This window comes from Neopsephotus bourkii, unplaced genomic scaffold (assembly GCF_033783945.1).
Source record: "Neopsephotus bourkii isolate Nb327-2 ecotype Australia unplaced genomic scaffold, CSIRO-AGI_Nbou_v1 NB_1542, whole genome shotgun sequence".
Classification (NCBI taxonomy): domain Eukaryota; kingdom Metazoa; phylum Chordata; class Aves; order Psittaciformes; family Psittacidae; genus Neopsephotus; species Neopsephotus bourkii.
The window spans coordinates 6,979,559-7,002,134 of NW_026902018.1; the positions used below are offsets into that span (position 1 = coordinate 6,979,559).

Sequence of the window (22,576 nt, forward strand, 5' to 3'; positions counted from 1 at the left end):
TAACCCTTTAGAAGTAAATGTACATAGGATTTTTTTAGGACTTTATGTAGTTATTTAGGAATTGCGTCTAACCACCACAATCAGATTTGAGGTTTACTCTGTGTGCTGCTTGGGCCTTAAGCTATGACAGATGAATCGGCCTACTTAGGTTTATCCTGTTTATCAGTTTTGAAGGGGCTGTGCTGCCTGAAGCTATACAGCAGCGTTCAGAGGAGAAAGTGGTTTGGATTTTTTTCCTTTTTAGCTGGCTAGCACAGGGGCTAAAAGCCTTGAGCCGTCCTTCCATCATCTCTGATAAAAGGCAATTTCCTTCCTACAGCCTTTGCTTCTGCTGTGGTTTTTAAGTTAAAATGAGAGCGGCTGAATTGAACGGACAAAAGGCATTAACGATCAGCCGCCCCATACATTATGGAACCTCACACTACCACAACACATGAACGCCCTCTGCTTCTCCTCCTCGCCCTGCCGCCCTCAGCCGGCTTTGACCCCGTTGCCCGCCTTGAACGCGTTCCACCCCGGTGCAAGGAAGCGCCGAGCTCGGAGCTTGGGCACCCCCTCCGGGAACAGCGGCTCTGCCTTAGGCGAGGGCCGGGCACGCTGCACCCGGGGTAAGGAGCCCCGGTGGGGTTATGAGGGAGGCCGCGCCGCGCAGGCCCGGCGGGTATGCGCCGTTCGCCTCAGCCTCTGCCCGCCCCGGGCCCTCAGCACCCGGCTTTAACGGCACCGCTCATTGCTGCCGGGGGTTCCCGCCCTCGGCTGAGCTGCCCCGGGGACAGGGTCATGGCGGCGGCGCCGCGACTGCCTCCGGGATTCCGCGCGAACCAGACAAAGGAGCCTACCCTCGGCCCCTCGCGGCTGGCCGCGCCCTCCCGCCGCTAAATCCCGCCCTGTCCTCCTTCATTGGTCCTTTACTGTGAGGGCGTATGCCTTCCGCGTTCCTATTGGCAGAGCTGATTAACATGACAGAGAGTCCACCAATGGCTGCCGAGATTTCAAATTCGTGACAGAAGAGACTGGGATCGCAATTGGCTTGGCGAGCGCGGAGTCCGGCCTGTGGGGACTGCACGGCACCGAGCAGGCGTTTAAAGATGGCGGCCGCGGCGCAGGGAGGGGGAGGCTTTTCGTGAGGCGGCCGAGCGCGCCCGCCGCCACCCCTGACTCGCGGAGCAGCGGCAGGGACACGGGGATGGCTCAGGTGGGTGCTTGGCCCCTCGGGGCGGCGCGGGGAGCGGGCACGAGTGAGCCTGCGCGGGCAGGAGCTCCTCCATCCCCGCAGGCCACGGTGCCTGCGGAGGCCGCCCGGCCCGCCGCTTTCCTCAGCGCTGGCGCCGCGGGTGGGTGAGCCGTGAGGAGCCTTCCCTGAGCAGCCGGAGCGAATGCAGCGGCACTCTGCCGCCTTTGCGGTCAGGGAGGAGCTGCCCTACCCTGCGGGTGCTGCCGGGCGGTGTTTCCCTCCGCCCGCGGCCGGAGCGTCCTTCCCTCAGAGCTGGTGGCCTGTTTTGTTCGGAACGGTTTGTTGGTGGTGTTTTAGACTAGGTTTGGGGTTTTTTTGGAGGGGAGGTTGATAGGGGAGAATTGTCCCGCTACAGCCGCATCCCCCCTCGCTCCCGCCCTCCAGCTGTATTCAGGGTGGCAGAAGGGAACTGAACGCCATGTCCTCTCCTCCCCGCACCTTGTCGGGGTGATGGGGAGTACCGGCCCTGGGGGGTTTCTGCAGCGCGGTGTGCCTCGCGGTGCGTGTGTGTGTGTGTGTGTGTGTGTGTGTCTGTCTGGGGTGAAGGGAGGGCGAGGGGGAGGATTTCCGCTGGGCACATCCGTTTGTACGGGGGAGTAGAGCGTGACTTGTCTGCTGTGTGAAGTTAGGAAGAAAAAGCAGCCCTTCACCAACGCGTGTGAGCCCTCCCGTTTGCTTCTGTTAGGCCTGGTACACTGGGGCAGCGAAGATAACGGGGTGCGTCTGTAACTCTCAGGATTCTTTTGTGTTCTTTCAATTAGTAATGACACAGAGTTACACGTTTGTCTAAATTAACTCTAAAAGGTTTGTTCTTCTAACTTTCTGTATATCTTTTTGACTGGAAAAATAGAGTTTTCTCTTTTGCGCCCCTTTTCCTTAGGCTTCAGGTTATCTGTAAAGTCCGTTTGCTTGCTTAGGTGGGCCCTGCAACATCCAGGCATCACTCCCTCATAAACTGGGATTGAGAGTTTGCTGTGTAAACCCATTCAGTGTCTTTATTCCTTTAGGTTGTGCATTCAGGGTGTTGGAATTAGATCTGTAGTTTTCTATTTGTGAGTGACCCTCTTTTCCTGTCTCTCTAGGTAACTAAGCTTAAGGGTTCTGATTTTGAATTCTGGGTAAGGAGTTAGATCACTGGTTCTTTTGGGCAGCTCCTTTTGACTCTCAGGATTATTCTGCTTTCTGAGAGGATGAGAGGAGAATTGGGTTCATTGTGCCTGTTGTTTCTTTTCACAAGTAAGAAGCTGTTTGTGATGTGAAAAGAAGAAAGTGTTTTTCTCCCTTTCCTAGGCTCTGATTTGCAGACTTCTTTAAAACGTTTCTTGTTTTACACAATTAATTGAAACCCCCTACATCCTGCCAGAAAGCTGGCCAAGCTATAAATGCAACAACTGCTTTGCCGTTTCTGAGGGTGCCTCTCCAAAATGAGGTATTCTGTTCGTTCTGAAATGGGATGAGGTCTTGGGAACTCGAGGTATTTTCACTCTTGGCTGTGTTTGCCACGGATAATATTATGGTTGGTCCCAAACTGCATTTTCTGAAACTGTCTTGATGACTTACACAAAGTGGCTTTCCTTCAGAATCTTTCTATTCTGGAACTTATAATGGGGAGAGAAAGAAGTTCTGGTATGTAGTAGCTAACTTACAGAACTTTTTTTATCTGAAGCTTCTTGTTTGGTTTAAAGAAAACAAATTCAGCCCTCCTTTTTTCAGCAGTTGATAATAGGATTAATTTGGTTTGGGGACTACGCATCAAAAAGATAAAATAGTATAGGTATGATAAGAAGAAGGTAGATAATTGTGGAGTGGATCTTCAAGTGTGATCAATGCCTCATGAATCCTGCTCTGCAGAAGTGCTGTTTGGAGCCAGAGGATGAGGAGGTGACCTTTGTATTTGGATAGCGAATAAGGAGAATTTGCTCTGAGATGCTGTTCCTTTGGGGATCCACTGACTGCAATAAGCAGTTTCTGACAAGGAATCCAGTTTCTTTTTAAAAGTGATTTTTGGGGAGAGAGGATCTGAGGTCTGCTGTTCAGTGTTCCTCACTGCAGCTACAGGTATGCATAAAGAAAATATGTTCTTTCTTGAACTCCCTAGTAAGACTGCCAGTAAGACTTCCCAGTGAAGGGAGTTCCTCTTTGAGTTGGGCCAGCGCTGGTTACAAATTCTAAGAGTCTCGGAAAGAGGTACCCTTTCCTCTGTACTTCCCCCCTTCATGTTCTGATTGTGGGAATAAGAAGTGGTACTTACTAACAAAGAGTGTATTTTTTGTTTCTGCCCTAAAAATATAATCTCTAAGATAACCAAGCCAAGACACTGATTCTGTGTAGTTTGACCTGTGTAGTTACATGTGTTACATCTAGATGTTTACCATGTATCTGTTTCTCTGAGTTTACTTTGTGACATGGAACTTACCCAAATTATCAGCTAAAATAAGAGCAGGTAACTAAAAATGTGAAATTTCCATGTCCTGGTGACCAGCAGAGCGTGAGCTCTGTATCATGTTGTCAGTGTCTTGTATTGGCTCTTGCAGCTGTCAATGGTGTGTGCCACAAGTCTTTAAGGAGTCCTTATGGAAACTCTCAATGGAACTTGGAGCTTTGGAGAATAAAATGTTATTTCAGGGCAAGTTAATTGAGGCAGACCAACTTACATTGTATACTAATATTACATGACCTAGTATGCAAAGGCTGGTTTTACATGTGGTGATTGTGTCCCGATGTAATTCCATTTTGGCTCTTTGGCTCATCTTATCCTTTTAGGATAAGTAGACCTTCTGTCTTTTAAAATACCTGATATCTAAGGGAAAATCCTTATTGTCTTCGTTGGTTTGGTCATTTGTGTTTTTTCCAGCCCTGATGTAAAAGGCGTATTGTAACATCAGTTGGCAAAAAAGTACATGGGAATTGGACCTTTGTTACTCTGCTTCTCCGTCCCTTTTTGTAGTTCATAGGGAGGTATTGTAGCCCCCTGTAACTGTAGAGCTGCCGGCCTCTGTTATCCTACCCGGGGGATGTGGCAGGTTTGTGGCGAGAAGTGCAAAAGCTAGCTGGAACTCATCGTGGTCTGGTACTTTTTCTGGCTACAGTATGTACTGACTAGTAGACAATCCCTGGCAGTGATGTGGAATGCTATTCATTATTTTCAAGGCCAACAAGCAAGTGAAGACAACAAGAATTTAATTGTTAATAGTGCTTGAATAGAATAATGAGATGTCTCTTCCACAAAGAGCGGAGGTGTCGTATCAGCGAACTACCAGAGCTAGGCAGGTAACGATTAATCTCCTGTGTTTTGACATGGGTGGTATTAAAACACTCTTTAGCGTAGGAGCAGGATGTGTATCAAGATTGTGGAAACTGCATTCACAGTCATGTCTTAAGACTTGTCAAAACCAGGTTTTCTAGTTGGACCAGGCAGCCCCTTGGTCATATGAGAAGGTGGTGCCCTTTCAAATTCTAGAATACCAATTTCAGTATGTAATTTCTGTGTAAATTACTTGTGTTTGCTCTTTCTGGGAGTCTTCTAAAGACTCTGAGGTGGAAAAATTAGATTACTTCAGCATTTATTTTCCAGGAGTTACTGAACTTGTACTGTGAATTTTGATTCTTTTGTTCAGAACTAACAATGAAGACACTCATGATTTATTGTGAAGAACTTAATAATTTATCTTTCTTTTTAATCTGAAAATGAGGAAGGGGGAAGGTTTTTATACAAATGAGTTTCTAGAAGTGTTCTGTATAACATAAGGTGTTTCAGAACTTGTTGAAAGAAGGAATTGATCACTGCTTGAGTGATTGTATGAGCATCTTGCAGGATGGAATGGTTTTAAATGCATAGAACTGCTTGTCTTACTGGTGAATGAGCTCTTTTTAATTCAAGAAAGTAATATGTTTGTAGCAAAGAAGATGGGATTATTTTAGAGCTTTTATCAAAATGGAGGCTTTTCCTTAGTAATTCCACAGTGCATGTCAAGCTTGTATATTGCATGTGTTGCAGTTTTGAGTTTATTAAAAACAAATCCTCCACAAAATAAGAGCTGTTCTACTGCACCAGCAAAACTTACTTTCTTTCCAAATCACTAAAATAAGGGTTTGCTCTGTTGTGTATTTTGCTTCCCTCCAGCTTCCAGGTAGGTAGCTTCTGTATGCTGCTATGTATGGGTTTTTAACCATTATAACTCTCAATTCCCAGCTCCCTGCCTTGCCCCAGTTGGTGTTTGGCTATTGCTGTTGGTTTGTTCTGTCTGGGCTGGCATAGAGATCCATTAGAGAATTATATTTGGCTTCTGTAAGTCCCTCATGACAACCCAGATGTTCAGCCCTGTTGCCATCAAACATCACACAGCAACGCTAAGGGCTTGCAGCTTGTCTTTCTGGAGTCCTTGGGTAGACTTTACTACCTGAAATCCTTCAAGTCCAAGGCAGCCAGCAGATTCAGCCAGCTGGCTGCCTTGGGCAGAGGAACACTGCTTTATTTGGAGCTGGTAGGAATATTTAAGCTCAGTTTGGGGTGGGCATGGTGGGACTTGGAGAAACCAAAATAACAGGTAAGAAGTTATGCCTCCTTTCCCCAGGTGTTGTAGTGCTGCTCAGATCACAAAAGTATAATTGAAGAAGCCATTATAGAAATGCCCCAAACAACCCAAAATACACACCCCTGCCCCCTGTAAAATTTCTTAGGGCAAATACATTTTTTTACTGGTTAAGTTACCTGAAACAGTGGTTTCTAAGTGCCTTCCAGAATGAATTGCGCTTTAATGCCATGTGTCTGGGCCCAAATATTACATAGTTCCACAGTAGTATGAAATGAAGTTCAGATGTCTACTATCTGGTTATCTAGGGAGTAATCTCTGTGAGTTTTTAGCAAATTAGGAGATTTCTTGTTAAAACTTCCCATGACATTTCAAAATACCAAATAACTTAAACTTCCAAAATGCCATGTGCCTTATGAGACCATACTTGTTACAGTCTTGTTGGTTTTGCAGATTGTCTTAAACTGTATATTACCCTTTCTGCTGCATGGGTAAGTATGGCTCCATACCAGGTTATGCCAAATAATAGGAGAATCCCCCCAAAACACAGTTTTTAGTCTGCTGTCTACAAAAGCCATGCTTAATGCCCTGCCTGTAACCGAGCAGATAGTCATTATACAGGTAACTATGTTAGAAAATTCATGTGGTGGCACACAGATCAAGCAGTACAAACAAACCTCATTTCAGCCTCATTCAGAAAGCACCATACCCTGGTTTTTTTCACTGTAAAGAAGTCACTTTTAGTTCTAATTGTGATTTCCATCCGAGGCAGGGACAGTTTTGCTTTTTGGTGGGGCAGTATTTTCATTTCTTTCATTTTTTTTTCTGTGACAAAGACTTCTTTTTTTTTTCTTCTTGTAGGTTGAAAGAGGAAAGGGAGAGCTGCTTGTCCAATGAAGATGCAGTCTTAGTCTTCAGCTATTTAAGCTGAATGCATTGTGATTTCCAATAATTGAGACAGTGATTCTGAAAGCTGTCTACATTAATGAAAAGAACAATGTAGTCAGCTTAACTGAATCATCAGTGTTGCATATTGACTAGAACATGATAAACCAATCTTGATGGACTTATGCATGTTAGGAATATAGATATAAACATTTATTAAAGCATTGTGTTTTTTAAAAACAGTAGTTTTAAAAATGGAGAAATATGAAAGTGTACCTCCCCTCCCTAAAGAACCTGCAAGAGAAATGAATGTGGAGAATCACACTTGTCCCCCACCTCTGCCGCCTAACGAACAGCCTCCACCACCTCCCCTGCAAACGTCCAGTGACGCAGAGGTAATGGACGTTGGCTCTGGTGGTGATGGACAGTCAGATACCCCTGCTGGGGACACGCACAGTATCTGCAGAACACAGCTTCTCACAAAGGGATCTGCCTGCTACAAAAGTCGTCTTATAGTAGACCCTAACAATAGTGACCAAAGCCCAAGAACTGCTCGTCATGCACCATCAGTTCGAAAGTTCACCCCAGATCTTAAGTTACTTAAAGATGTCAAAATTAGCGTTAGCTTTACAGAAAGCTGCAAAAGCAAAGATAGGAAGGTTCTGTACACTGGAATTGAGCAGGATTATAAGGCAGATACAGATTTTGGTATTAATAATGTCAATGGGGATTTGCATGTTTGTCCTTTCGGTGGTAGTAATGGTAAAGCTGTAGGGACAGGGGGTGAAAATGATGACAAGAAAGATGATGAAAATGATATTGATCAGGAAAAGAGAGTAGAATATGCAGTTCTGGATGAGCTAGAAGATTTTACCGACAATTTGATGGAAATAGATGAAGAAGGAGGAGGGTTCACATCTAAAGCAATCGTTCAAAGAGATAAAGTGGATGAAGAAACCTTGAATTACTCCTATGAGGTAAGTAAAGACAAAGGGTTTTGGTGGGTAAGAGGCTTCCAAGTGGCTTGGGGAAAAATATGCAAAGGTGTCCAGTTAAACAGCCTTTTCTGGAAATGTGCAGTGCTTGGGTCAAACGTGGAATTTTCAGGGACGGAACTTTGGCTAAAAACCTTTGTAAATTGTCTTGATCAGCTTCCGAGTTGTGTATCAGCTTCTATAGTCTTGCTTAAAAATAGCTTTTAAAACACTTCTTAGACAATTGCAGCTCTTTATGTCATGAAAAATACCAGTTCTCACTTACAAAATCTTATTTTCTTATTTTTCAGTCTTTTTTACTGGAATCATTGGAAAATTCTAGTTTCTCTCTCTATGGAAGTACATAGTGAAAATATATTCTCTCTTTGCAAGGGGAAAGGGAGGCTGTAGACCCATAAGGATAGTGTCTGATGAAGTCTCTTGCAGGATGACTTTGATAATGATGTGGATGCTCTGCTGGAAGAGGGTCTTCGAGCACCCAAAACAAGGAGACTAGAAAATGAGAAATATGCTGGTGAAAGTGATCACCAGTCTGATGGAGAAACGAGTGTGCAGCCAATGATGACCAAAATTAAAACTGTACTTAAAAGTAAGTTAATGTTCATTAGCGTATATTATTCTTTCTTGTGTGGCTTATCTGTAGAACGAAAGTATCTTAGCAAGCAAAGTGTAGGATAGCAGTTCTTGTGAAATTGTTAATATGTTACAGAACTTCATAGTTTGAAGGCGTCTTACTACAGGATAAGGTTTTTCACATTCCTGAGCAGTGAAGTTGATTCTGGAGAGGGTTTTGATCTCCATGTGCTGTATGTAATCAGAATGTATTTTAGTGTCTGGATTTGTGAGAAACTGAAGAGTGTTACTTCTGGTGGGGAGGTGAACAAGGATGATCTGGGATGATTTTGACTTCAGTGCTGTGAAAACAGCTTAAGATTATTTGTGGTACTTAGGAACTCGATCCTCGTTCATATTGTGCTTAAGCTGAAAAATATAATAGGAAAGCCCAAGCTTACAGCCTAACTCATTGCTGGCTCTTTGGGTCTGGTGGTGTCTCAATGCAAATTCATCCTTGAGTGTCAAGTACAGAAAATCTTAATGGAAAATTCAGTTATTTCAAAAGCGAGTATGACTTTTCCATTAAATACAGTGACACTTGTGATGGTATAAATACATAAAGAAGACTAAAGAGAAGAGAAAATTCACTGGTGAAATGAACAAATCAGTCTGTATAGAAATCAGTGCTACCATCGCTTTTTGGTTGTAAACATAATGGAATCTATAATTTCACAGGATTTAATGTGGTTCAGAAGCGTGTGCCTTTTTATTAAAGGAAACCAAAACCTGTTTTAGTCTTGTTTCAGTGTCATTTTATCCTTTGAGACAGAAAGAGCAATAAAAAAGAAAAAATGCTTCTTTTTCTGTTTGTCTGAGCAGTCTGTCCCAGTTTAAAGCCGTTCTTTGCTTTAAAGGTCGTGGCCGCCCTCCTACAGAACCTTTGCCAGATGGATGGATCATGACATTCCATAACTCGGGCATTCCTGTATATCTGCACAGGGAATCTAGAGTTGTTACCTGGTCTAGACCTTATTTCTTGGGAACAGGAAGCATAAGGGTGAGAGCTGTCAATTACTTAAATACTTACCGAGAGCTAAGGATGAGGCATGTTCCTGCAAACAGATGACTGTTTTTCTACTTTAGCAGGCTTCTTTCCAGTGTTAGAATTAAAGTATTTGAAAAATAAACTCCTCTGTTTCTGAAAATATGATTTTTCTTAGTGTTTTCTTTTTCAGTTTTTGCAGTGAGTTTGGGCAGTTAAAATGAATAAAATAATCTTGTTTGGTGCCTTTGTCGTTCTAGTGTATGGCTGTAAAATGTGGGTTTTATTCCAGCACAAAATAGATCATTTATTTGTAGCTATAAACTAACCTGAGCTGTGGCTTATGGTCCAGATTCTGGAAGTAAGCATGTGACATTGAACCCAAGGAATTTGCAGAAACAGGATTTAGCTCAATGGATTTTGTGAAAGCATATAGTATTTAGAGGAAGGTGTCCCTGCCCATGGCAGGGTGGGTGGAACTAGATGATCTTAAGGTCCTTTCCAACCCGAACTATTCTGTGATTCTATGATTTGCAAGTGATTGAACAGAATATAGTTTGGATCTGAAACAACAAATACACTTTGAAGGTTAGTACCAGAGTTATACAGTGCCAAGAAATCATAGGAATGGATGTACTCAGAGCTTCAGTAGAATAAGGTTGCTGACCAAAGAGAAGCTTGAGCATAGAGTAAATAAAAGTAACTTCCATCTTGATAACATCTTTTGGTTTTGAGTGTTGCTTTTGGTGACCTTGAGGTACTGAAACCCCCTGTGTTTTATATTTGCAGAAACATGATCCTCCCCTTACTAGCATTCCCTGCTTTCATTACAAAAAAATGAAGGAAAATGAGGAAAGGGAACAAAACAATGACATAACCCCAAATGGGGAAGTATCACCAGTAAAGCACCTAGATAAATCTTCAGAACTGGACTGCCAAACAGAAGAACCAGATTCCACTGCTGCTGACTCTGGCCCTTTAGATGAGAAAGACCCTACAGGGGGAGATGCAGCACAAGGAGCCTTAGGACAAGTTAAGGCCAAAGTTGAAGTATGTAAAGATGAATCTGTAGGTATGTATGGAAGGTAGAGTCTTTTCTTGGCTGGAGCTGAGTTAATGGCATTTAGGATGCATATGCTTTATTCCAGACTTGGTAACTAAATAATACCTTGCCTGAGACCAAGTGGTCAGTTGTCTTTCTGCATGGTTTTTTGTATGCAGAGATCTTGAAAAATAGATCCAGTATTAGAAATAAAGTTTAACAGCAAGAAAAACAGGGGATGCTTTTGCTGACAGTCCACATGCAAAAGGTTTGCACATAAAAATGTGAACATTTAAGAAGTTTCGTCCTGTAGACTTTATCTCAGTTTAAGAACTAGTTAAAACAATGTCTACATATGAATTGATGTTGTCAGGAGTGTTTGACTTCTTTATTTAGGCTGTTCTATGCAGTCTCTATACTGGCTGAATTATATCTATTTTCAGTATGATCTCTTAAGGTAAATGGTGCAGTTGTGCAAATGAGCAAATTTGGTTTAAATCTACCAGAGTAAGTTAGGTAAATATAACTGCACTCATGCAAAGGGGTGCGTTGCTTCATTATTGTGTTCATGCAAGTCTGATAGCTTTTACACAAAAAGCTGCCTAAAGAAGTCATGCTGAAATCACAGCCAAACTTACAGAGGAACTTGGAGAGAAAGCTCATGTGCCACTTACCACAAGCTACTACATATCTGAGAGTGCCATCCAAGTAATGTACTGCTGCTCAGAGTGTTGATGCTTGTAGTCTGCCACTTACCTTTGTAGTGTTCAGACATAACACTTGCTATGTCTGTCCTTGTTCAGTCTAAAGCATGCCAAAAGGTTAAAAAAAGAAAAAATCAGTGTTTAGCAGCAAAACCCAGTTATTTTCTACATGAAGTTCATCTGTCTGTCTCTCTCTCTAAATAGGATCAGTTCTGTGTTACTGAGAACAAAATACTGAGTGCTCAAGTATAAGTGTGACTTGCATGTGGAGTGCCTTGTGGAAGGAAACAATACCAGCAGCTTGCTTTTGTTTGCTTACATCTTGGGATGCTGCTCTTTACTTTTGCTGATTACATCTGCAAAGATATCCTATAAAGGAGAAGCAGCTTTACTTCAGGGGGAAGGACGACAGTGTTTTAGTACTCTGTATGTGAAGATGAATGTGCTAAATCCTGTTTAGAGGCCAGAGGTTCCTCATGGAATGCCATTATGTAGTGTTTCATGGCAGCTGTAGTCAGGTCAGGCTTCAGGAAACTGAGTCCAGTAGTGTTACTACTGTTACTGCTCACTGTACACCTTGCTTCAGGTACTGAGGTGAATAGATGATGAAATAAAGCAGTTACTGTTGTTTCATTATAAACTGTGCTGAGTAGTACACTAGTTATGGCTTAGTAAAATCTTCCAGTGACAGAATAAAATGTTCCCCCTCCCCATTTTCTAGTTTGCACGAATGTTTTGCACTTGACCCAGTAACAGGAGAACTTGTAATTAGTTCTGTTAGTATAAGATAGCCTCTGAACCCTGAGTACATTACTTTTGCTCCTAGTCTAAAAAAGTAATGATAACATGTTTACAACAGTGGAAGTAGTGAACTTAATGCTTGCTAAGTGGTAAAGTAGAGAGTAACTTGCTTGTTTCTCTTAGATCTGGAAGATTTTAGACGCTATCTTGAAAAGCGTTTTGACTTTGAACAAGTTACTGTAAAAAAGTTCAGAACCTGGGCTGAGAGACGGCAATTCAACCGTGAGATGAAGCGGAAACAGGCAGAATCCGAGCGGCCCATTCTGCCTGCCAACCAGAAACTCATTACCTTGTCTGTGCAAGATGCACCTACTAAGAAAGGTTAGTTCATTTACCTGTGCTTCAAATAGCCTATATCAAAGACTAATTGTAGTTCTAAGCTTGACTGAAAAGAAAAATCCTGTAATTAGTCCACTTTCTTGTTCTAGAATTCTGTGTGCTTAAATGACACTACATAGTGAAAGGAAGAATACTGTCAACACATACTTACTAATAAAGAGAATAATTTCTAAATGAAAGGAGTTGTATTTAAGGTTGCTGTCTTGGTAACTGGTTACTACCTTCAGCTACTTGTTAGTGTTGGCTGTTACTGAAAATCCTCCTGTCTAGTCACTCAGTGCTGCTGTCTTCTCAGTTCTATACCTGCTTTAACTGGTCCCACATTACGGACTGGTTAAAATGCCAGACTGATCCAGATTAAATCCTACAATCAGAAATAGAAATTCAAAGCAGTCTGACAGATAAAGAACTGTGTGTGCAGTTGCATCCTGTGGCATGAGGAGTGGCCCTTACCCCTTGGAGCTTTGATTTATTTACTTACTTACTTGTAATAGAAATTATCTTTTAAAGGCTGGAAGTGCTGAGCTCTTTTTCCCTCCCTCTATTTTCTTTTTTGTAGAATTTGTCATTAATCCCAATGGGAAATCTGAAGTTTGCATACTGCATGAATATATGCAACGAGTCCTAAAGGTTCGCCCTGTTTACAATTTCTTTGAATGTGGTAAGTCTGTTAAGTTTTGTTATGGACCATGTGCTGTTTGGAAGGGCTTAATTCATGCTTGGGTATCTTGCACAAACAAGCCAACAAATAAGCAAACCTAACAATCTAGGGAATGTCTTGAAAGTCTGTTGTGATTCAGACTGTAGCTCAGAAACATCTTCGTATCTTCTACGTAACTTAAAGATAAGAGTGGTCTTACATTTAAAATAACAACATGGGGTTTTACTTGGGTAACTTATGCCTTAGTGAAAATGATCCATGTGAGATGCCGGGGGGAATGCGTATTTGTAGGTTTTAAACATCCTTAATTTTATCCCGTGCTACGGGAGGTTTGGTAGTTCCAGTTGGGCTCTGCTGAGACCATGTAAGTGATACTATTGCTGAGGAAAAGAAAAACTGAGGGAGAATTTAAGTTTAGATAATTACTGTGGGGGAATGCACTGGATGCTTATTAAAGAATCTAAATACATGTGGCATATATAACTGGAATGAAATTAATGTTGGATTTTCTTTCTGTAAATTCCAGCCAGATTGCCTTACCTAGCTGCATCTGAGATTGCTTTGCAAAGTGGTATAGAACATGTTCCTTGTATTCTGTCTTTTGATGGGGTTTGGGGGTGATACAGCAAAGCTAAAAATTACACCTTTTTCAGCAATAGGCTTGAAAGGATTAAGTCCTGTAGTGATGATCCAAGGAATTACAAGTCAGGCATTTTAGTTCAGTGTGGAATCTATTCCAGATGATTATTTGTATTATTTAGTAATTATTCAGAATGATGTTATTCCTATTCCTATGCATTGCATAATGTAACTGAATTTTCAATATCAGAATATGTAGCTGTTTTATTTACACTGGGATGCAAAACACTTTGGAATTAACATTTGAACTCTGCAGATTACAAATGATCTCTTAAAATGTTAAAGTGCTTCACTTGGAAGAATGAATTCATGGCAGCAAGTCTCTGTTAATGGAAAACTCTGTTTTTCATATACTGGAGTAAGCAATTCTTCTGTCTTTCTGAAGAGTAAAAATTTCCATTCCTCTTGAAGCTGAAATGAAGAAGGAAAACTAATCTTGATAGAGATGATATTTCATGTTCATGATGAGTGTTTTACATTGGGAGTTCTGAAAAGCTTTATTTTTCTTTCCTCCTCCATTTCCAGAGAACCCAAGTGAACCTTTTGGAGCCTCAGTGATTATTGATGGAGTTACTTATGGGGCAGGAACTGCCAGCAGCAAAAAACTTGCCAAGAATAAAGCTGGTAACGTTTTTCCTTTCTTAATACCAACTGCTGAATTATCTGTTTTCATTTCTGCTTTGCAGATGACACATTTGCAATAGCGAGTAGGAGTCATAGTCAAAGAAGGTCTCTTCTGGTAGAAGGGATAAATACTGTAGCAGAAACTTTTCTGACAACCCTGGGTTCAACAGTTTACTAGGATAAAAAATGATGAAGACAGTTGAGATGTTACTTGTAAACTGTTGATGCGTGCTATGTAGCTATAAGAGCATCTCTCTCTAATGATGAAACCAATAGGAACATGTGGGAGTTCTATATTTATACTGTCGCCTGCAATATAAACACCCAGTGTATGGATTTAAGCAAAATGTAAATCTTTGTCCTTTAAAAACAAACAAACAAATCCATCAAGCTTTTGGACGTTGTGGTTGTCTTTCTGATAATAAAACAACTGCATTGAACTATGTGATTACTGATTTCCAAGTGCTTCCTTTCATTAGTCGGTTCTAATTGTGTAAATCTGTAATAAATATGTAAGTAATAAAGGTCCAGGTGAGAATGTGTCTTGACACTTTAGAAGTTCTTACTGATCTCCAGATTTAAACGTCTTTTTTAGGATCAAGAGAAAATATCTTCTCAAAATGTAAAGATCTATAACATACCTGTGGTACTTTCTGCACTTATGAAATGTCAGTGTAGCTGAATCACCCAAAGCCAGGCCAGAATTGTTTGTGCACGAGAAAAAGGTATTTTGCTGTGAAAATTTAGGCAAATTCTGGGTGTGTTTGTTGTACAATACTAGGATTCTGAGTGCCTTGGTGATACAGTGCTAGGATTTGCCGGTAACAATAGATGATATCAACCCTCTACATCTTTTAGGGGTTCCTAGGGCTCTACATCACTTTTAAAATGAGATTTGATTGTAGTTTTTTTTCCTTTCATAGGCATTTGCAAAAAGAAGTTTCCTGGTTTAATTAGTTGTGAGACTTTTATTATCAACTTGAAAGAGTAGGTTTATTTTTTCCCTCTTATAAAGTGCAGGTGAATATACTCCTCACAAAAAGATGCCTGTCTTACCTGTTAAAGTTGTTTTCTAACACAAGTGGATATTTCCAGGAGAGATGTGAGGATTGCTTGCAGAGTGCTTCATTCTGCAGTTGCGCTTTCCGTTAATGGTTTAAAATAAATGTAATCAAGACGTTCAATCACTTTCTGCAGCTCGAGCTACACTGGAAATCCTTATTCCTGACTTTGTTAAACAGACCTCTGAGGAGAAGCCCAAAGACAGTGAAGAACTTGAGGTACTGAACTCTGGCTTGCTGACTGTCATTGCTGGAGCTGGTTTTTAAAACATTACACCTTCAATGTTAGAAATAATAGTGAAAATTCATAATGTTGTCTTCTCGGTCAGGTGGAAACGTGAAATTCTTCATTTATAGCAAAATCTGTGGCAATGACAATGCTTTTTTTTAAAGCTGTATTGCATGTCCTGGACTACTGAAATGGTCATTAAGAAAACAGACAATTTTTCCCATGGCTTGAAAAGAACACCCATTGGAACATTTTGTATTTTATGTTTTCTTTTATTATAAACCACAGCATTTTGGTAAGTAGAATTTCATAACTAGCTAAAATAAATAAAATGCCCTCAGGGTATGCCCTGGTTTAAATGAGGACAGGAAGGAAAAATGATAAAGGCTTTCTAAGACTGTCATTTATATGCCCATCCTGTAGAATGTAAAATTGGAATTATTTAAATTTCTGCCTGCAAATATATTTTAAATGTGTCAGGTTTAATGTTGTTGGTAAATAGCTTCATTATGGATTTAGAAATACTTTTTCAAGTATTAAGTGGAGAGTAACAGGATTTGTTCAGTGTTGAAAAGGAGAAGTAATGGTTAAGAACAGTATTAAGGTCATCTGTGCAAAAGAGCAATAACCCTTTTCAATTCCTTTGTAGTATTTTAACCATATCAGTATTGAGGACTCACGGGTATATGAACTCACCAGTAAAGCTGGACTGTTGTCTCCATATCAGATTCTCCATGAGTGCCTTAAAAGGTAAGGCTGCAAAGTAAGGAGCAAATGCTGCTGTGTACAGGCGTTTGGGTCAGGGCACATTGTTTGCTCTGTTGTGGGTGGGGATGTCTGTGGGCTGGCCCAGCTCTCTGCCCTCACACTGGCTGTAAGGGATTATGGTGTAGGCAGAGCTTGTTAATGTTGTATCTTCCTTTAATTTGCATTTGCTGTTTATGCCTCTCATCTTCTGAAATTAGGATTTAGTTATGGGGCACAGAAGTATATGTGGGGTTTGTTTATACAGACTTGCCTTTCCATTCAAGTTAAGTTACTGATGTAAACCTGAACTCTGTTAATTAAAATCTACACATTTATTCTTAATGTAACTGATTCTGTTGCAATGACGTGTCAAAGACAACTGCAACCACTTCAGTTGGGTTTAGTTTTACATAGTATATGATACTGGTTTTGTTTGTGCTTAAGAAACCACGGAATGGGTGACACAACCATAAAGTTTGAAGTGATTCCTGGTAAAAATCAGAAGAGTGAATATGTCATGACTTGTGGCAAGCACACAGTGCGAGGCTGGTGTAAGTACACTACTTAGTGTGACCTCTGATAATATCTTCCTTTTTTCCTGCTCTCATCTGTTGTGCATTCCGTAAGTGCTTTTTCAGCTGTCTGGCTTGTTACATGCTTATTTTACTCTTCTCTGGTATCTCAGTTTGGAGTAACACAAGTAAATATTGGTGTGCACCTGATTATCTGCTGGTATTGACATGTTTTCATTATTATTTCTACAGGCAAAAACAAGAGAGTGGGAAAACAACTAGCTTCTCAGAAAATCCTACAGCTACTGCATCCACATGTGAAGAATTGGGGCTCTCTCTTGCGTATGTATGGGAGAGAGAACAGCAAGATGGTTAAACAGGTGAACATGATTTTGTTTGGTTGTAACCTACCTTGAGTTTGTGGGTTTGCTTTTGGACTTTTCAGTTTAAAATTTACTTACCATAAAGCTTAAGTGGTACCTGTTTTGGCATAATAGTGTTGCTCCCTGTCAAGGTAAAGGCACTGTATGCATCTGAGCAGGTCTCAATCCTTCTGAATTGATTCACGTGCCTTGCTACTGCCAGAAAATGAGTGTTGTCATCAACAACAGTAACTGTGTTAATCCTGAATCTTCCATGTCAGAATTCTGTAACCTAGTTAATATTTAACTAACTCATGGAAATACCTGTTATTACTTCAGGAAATAAAGCTATCACAGATTAAACTTCTGCTCCACCTATTTTATTCATTTTTTTCACCACAAAAGCTCACCTGTTCCTGCTTTTGGTTCTGTTGGATAGGAAACCTCTGATAAAAGTGTGATAGAGCTTCAGCAGTATGCCAAAAAGAACAAGCCAAATCTGCACATCCTGAACAAGTTGCAGGAAGAAATGAAAAAACTGGCCCAAGAGAGAGTGAGTATTTGCTTTTCTGTGTGCTCTTGAAGAAATACTTACGTTTAATTTTGTATTTATTGAAGAATGCAACGGGTCAGACTTGCCGATGATCAGAATTTGTGCTTGGTGTAGACTGTATGTCACATAGAGCTGTTCAGAACTTCGGGGGGTGGGGCAGGAGGGCTACTTCCAGAGAGATTTTCATCCTGTCTTTTTAAACTGCCTTATAACTTCGTTTTACCTGCTTCATTGTATTTATATTTAACATTAGAACAAGTTAACCTTTCGCAACCATTGAGAAAAGTTTGGCTAAAATTACTCAAACTTTTATAACAGTTTATGCTTATATTCTCTTTATGACTGTGGTGGGGTTTGTTTCACCTTTTAGGAGGAAACCCGAAAGAAACCCAAGATGACAATAGTGGAGTCTGCTCAGCCTGCTAGCGAACCTCTCTGTACTGTTGATGTCTAACGAGAAAACTTACAAGTGGGGAGCAATAACAAATGGAGGAACTAGATTTTCAACAATGATTTAAAAATTGTTTGCTGCAGAATGCAAGATAACTTTTAAAATCCGAGCTGCTTCAGTTATGCATTGTTCTTTTTGCATCATCAGGGCAATATTACTTCTTCCTATTTTATTTTCTTTTTTTTTTTCCTTGTTTTAATACCTCTGATACACGTACGTTTAAAGGATTGATCATAAAGATCTCTACTTGGGCAAATGCACAGAGGACAGGCATGTTCACACAGGACGAAATCAATCAAGCACTTTTTCCTGCAAAGCCATCCATGCTGTTTGAAGTGGATGTGTTTTTTAAGGATGAAATTCAGAATATCTATGTACAGATTGAAGCTGATATTATATATATATACACACATTCATATATATGTATATATAAAAGAAATATATGTACACCTTCTTGTATGAACATGCCTAAAAGTATTTTTGTGAAAAGTTTTGTTGCATTTCAGCACATAATAATATGCACTGATAAGACACTTTGGTGACAAATACATGACAGTGATGAGCAATGTTCCTAATGCCATAGGATTAGGCCAGTAACGCTGTTTCTTTCTGGTTTGTTTTTTGTCTCCTGCCAGGCTTAGTTATCTGAGATCACAGTATGCAGGCTTTATTACTTGAACAGAACAAGTATACCTGGTAGTGTTAAAAGCAACAGGCTGGATATACAAAATTACTGGGGTTTAGCTGTGTTAGTTTACAGATCAGTTGAAAGATGGGAAAATATGGCCCTATTTATTTGATGAAAAGAAGAACTGTAATTTGGAAGGCTGTTTTCAAAGCTTGGAGCCAAAACGCAGCTGATTGTGGTTGACGTCTGAAAATATTTTGCCAATGATGTGTTTAAAGACCTTCCGCTTCCTTCTCCCAGCAATAAAATAACTTCTCGTTTGTTTGGTGTCAGAATCCATCAGGCTTGATCAACTGAGTCTTAATTAGCACCATGAAAGCGAAGCATTAAAAAACCACAACCCTAAGAAACCTGAAGTAACTGCAGCAAGTTAGGGGGTTTTAAGAATGTTTGGTTTTACTTTTTTAATTACATTTTTAGTTATTAAAGAAGTGTAACTTCAGCAATGAAAATTAGAATGTAGATTTGGCTTATGATATAGAGTAATGAGTAGAATGAGACGATAACAGGTTATACTGATAAGTAAGAAAATCACAAATATGCAAATACTATTACATACAATCTTGGAAACCAGGCAGTACTCACGATGTCATCTGAGGCTTTCAGTGAAGCACAGAAGGAATTGTTGAGGCTGTAGTGAAAGCACTGGGCTGGGGGTTTCATTCTTCCTACGAGGTTCTTCTTTACTGGGTGGTTGCAGTAAGTCTTCTCTTGGAATCATTTCTGTGGGTTCTTTGCTTTGTTCCTAAGGAAGAGAGTGAAAACCAGGGTGGTGGTAGGGCTTTGGGGGTGTCCTGGGTTTAACAGTGGTAGTCATTTTTCTCTTTCTTGGTAGCTGGTGCAATGCTGTGTTTTGACTTTCGGGCTGGGAACAGAGCTGATAAAAATGATGTTGTGGTTTGGCCAAGGACTTTGTGAGCCTCATGCTCTGTCAGGGAGGAGGGAAGCCAGGAGGAAGCAGAGGCAGGACACCTGACCCAAACGGACCAAAGAAGTATTCCCTACCAGAGCACGTCATGCCCTGGATGTAACAGAGAGGGACCTGGAAGGGCTGGGTGGACTGCAGGGTTGGAGGAGGTACCGGTCGGTGCTTGGTCGGGCTGGGGGGGAAAGTTATCGGTCGGCTGGTGATGAGGTGTTGTATTCTCTTCCCTTGTTATTTCCTTTATCATTACTATTATTGGTAGCAGTAGTGATTTGTGTTATACCTTAGTTACTAAACTGTTCTTATTTCAGCCCGTGGGAGTTGCATTCTTTTTGATTCTCCTCTCCGTCCCTCCAGGAGTAGGGGGAGGGCAAGAAGTGGGGGGGGGAGTGAGTGAAAGCTGTCTGGTTGGGGTTAAACCACGACAGGGGGGTGGCCAAGGGTTGTACTGCTGCATTTCATCCTCCTCTTAGGAGAGGGATTGCTCAGTTAGTTACAACTGCTGTAGCTCTGGTATGTACCTGGACAGTGATCTGGGGGCTGGAGGGGAGGGTGTTTGGGGTTTTGGTTGGTTTTGTTTTTACCGTGTTACATAGAGTGCTGCAGTATGAACTTAGTGCCTACTGGATTTTAACAATATTGGCATCAGTATTGTAAGACCTCCTTTTATTATCACCTGTTGTTTTGGAAATACGTAGATTTTAATTTATAGCTGTAGTATTAGATAATGCCGCATAGAATGTTTGAAGCTAAACAGGAGGAATGTTGGAGTCTTACCCATTTCTGTGTTTGAGTGATGTGCTTGGAGGTCTCTGCAAGTAGGAATTCACCCATTTTATATTATTATATTTAGCTTTTCAGTTTCACAAGTTGTAATCCTGCTGTGACAGGATACGGGTAGTTGGAAGACTATACATAAACTATTATTTAAAGAAGTGGCCTATCTAAAAAGACAAAAGCAAAAAAACACTGCCTCTGCTTTTTTTTGTATAGCTTTAATATATCTCCATCTTCTGAAGGGTATATAATATTGGTGCAGTAGTGACAAGCAGTGATTACTGTTTGTCTGGTTTTAGTTTGGTTTTTTGTTTTCTTTTAATAAAGACAGGGCTTCTATCTCCTATGCCTAACCGTACTACTCTTTTAGGTAGGTTTTACTTCAGCTTATGTGTTTTCAGCAGAAAAATCTGTACTTGGATGGCACTGTAAAAGACAAATCACCCTTGTAGATCTCTTTATTTTTCTGGTACCAGAATGTCAATATATTTGCAGGTCACCTGCAGAATATACATAGATGCCTCACTTACAAATTTGTTTTCATTATTTTTTAAGAGGATTGCTGTATTACCTCAGTCTGCCACTATCAGAATCACAAGGTGACCATTGCCCTTAATGAAAACATCCAGAGATTTCATTGTGAACCAAAGCCTAGAACATATATTATGCATTCTAAACAAAAACAAACAAAAAAAAGATGGTATTAGACCTTGCTGCAGCCTTTAACTGGAGAGATGTCCAGAAAATAGCGCAATAACTGCTGGAACAAACAACTTAACTGCTGTTTATGTCATTGTGAAGTATTCTTGTGTTTTAATGTTTACTATTGTTTGGAGTGTAACAGTCTTGCATTTGCACATAAGCACGAGCTGCTGTGATAGAGGATAGATCATTGCATTAACTTCAGCTTCTGCATGAACACTTACAGTGTGATTCAAGATGTATCCTGAACTTGTCGTGTAACTTGTGTGTTTTCTAGGTAATCGGCTGTAAAGGTTTAGATCTTGACCGTACGAATGCATAAAACAACTGCTGCTTTTGTCACTGATCTTTGTTATTTATCCCTTCTATAGCCAGAGGAGGATGGATATTTTTATAGGGATGGAGTGTATTTTTAAGAACTATTCCATCTCTTTGGGACTTGGACAGTTTGTGCTTTGCATATTATGTGCTTCTTGACAAAAGTGTGGTATATTGACTTTAAGGATTAGTGTGCATTCAAATCTTTATGGTACTGATGGAAAACTTACTGTGACTTCCAGTTAATAGTCAGATGCTACCTATTTAAACATCAGGCATCCAGCTCTTTCTTCCATATTTATTAAACAAAACTGATGAAGTAGTTGGGTACTCAGAAGTTTGGAAAGACTATTATGCATAATCTTAACTGTTGTATGTAAACTTCCACTTTCCTGTGATGCTGTTAGGCTTTATAAAAAACTTACATGTAATATCCAAGTATTTAAAAAGCATCATGAAGATCTTATTAACTCTCTAGACTGTACTTTGGGAGTAAAATTCAGGGAGGGATAACCTCCTCGCTCTGCTTGGAAAGAAATGTGAAGTGCAAAAAGCCATTCTGTTGTTAACCAAATAAAATCATCAGTTACAGTGTTCTGATGCGTATCTGAGAAAATGAAACAACCACCAACCTGGAATTCATTCTTATTGCCCAAGTAGGCGATGATGGTTGCGGTCTGAGTCGTGCTGGGTGCAGCTGCTTGATGCCCGTGCTGAATTGGTACAACTATAAAGCCTCATTGTCACTGAGCCTCTGCTTGCTTTTTTTTCTGCACAATCATATAATCCTCTGTGTTTGGTCTTTGAGTACTACATGTGTATTTTTCAGACAATTAGTTTTGAGCAATAAAGTTTGATATTATAAACTGCTCCAGTGTGATCAGTATTACGATAGATTAAGCGTATTTAGAAAAAGAAACTTTTATTCCTTGATCCCTATACCTATTTTCAAATGGAAATTAAATCCAAAGCTCATTGGTTCTGGAAGTATTGATTTGCTCATTTTTTTTGGTAAGGAATTTAATGTTTACATTGTCAGACATCACCTGAAATGAAACTAAAGCTTACTTGGAATTTGTATTTTTACTTAAATGATAACCTGGCTGTCAGTTGTCACTGGTGAGGGCATGCTTGGAGTGAGGTCTTCTGGGCTTCACTTGTATGTCTTAGGAAACAATCTAAGAAAGCCTTTAGTGTA

General features: G+C 40.5%; 2 protein-coding genes across 2 annotated transcripts in view; both read left to right on the forward strand.

Annotated features, from left to right (window-relative positions):
• The window catches only part of RANBP1 (RAN binding protein 1), an 82,964-nt gene that overhangs the window by 40,678 nt on the left and 19,710 nt on the right, over positions 1–22,576 (forward strand). The gene's annotated exons all lie outside the window — the stretch shown is intronic.
• On the forward strand, positions 1,056–22,247 carry DGCR8 (DGCR8 microprocessor complex subunit). The gene is made up of 15 exons (XM_061370850.1): positions 1,056–1,195; positions 6,628–7,628; positions 8,073–8,235; positions 9,116–9,258; positions 10,033–10,315; positions 11,914–12,111; positions 12,689–12,790; positions 13,955–14,053; positions 15,251–15,333; positions 15,993–16,093; positions 16,535–16,641; positions 16,855–16,982; positions 17,404–17,517; positions 17,888–19,454; positions 20,023–22,247. Exons 2-14 carry the CDS (start codon positions 6,906–6,908, stop codon positions 17,969–17,971), a joined length of 2,328 nt encoding a protein of 775 aa, XP_061226834.1. The 5' UTR covers positions 1,056–1,195; positions 6,628–6,905; the 3' UTR covers positions 17,972–19,454; positions 20,023–22,247.

What these genes read in the sequence shown, in the direction of transcription:
- DGCR8 (XM_061370850.1), top strand. Translation starts at nt 6,906, where the DNA reads ATGGAGAAATATGAAAGTGTACCTCCCCTCCCTAAAGAACCTGCAAGA. An exon ending in AATTAAAACTGTACTTAAAA is followed by an intron (nt 8,236 to 9,115) that starts GTAAGTTAATGT and finishes TTTGCTTTAAAG; the next exon opens with GTCGTGGCCGCCCTCCTACA. An exon ending in AAGACAGTGAAGAACTTGAG is followed by an intron (nt 15,334 to 15,992) that starts GTACTGAACTCT and finishes ATTCCTTTGTAG; the next exon opens with TATTTTAACCATATCAGTAT.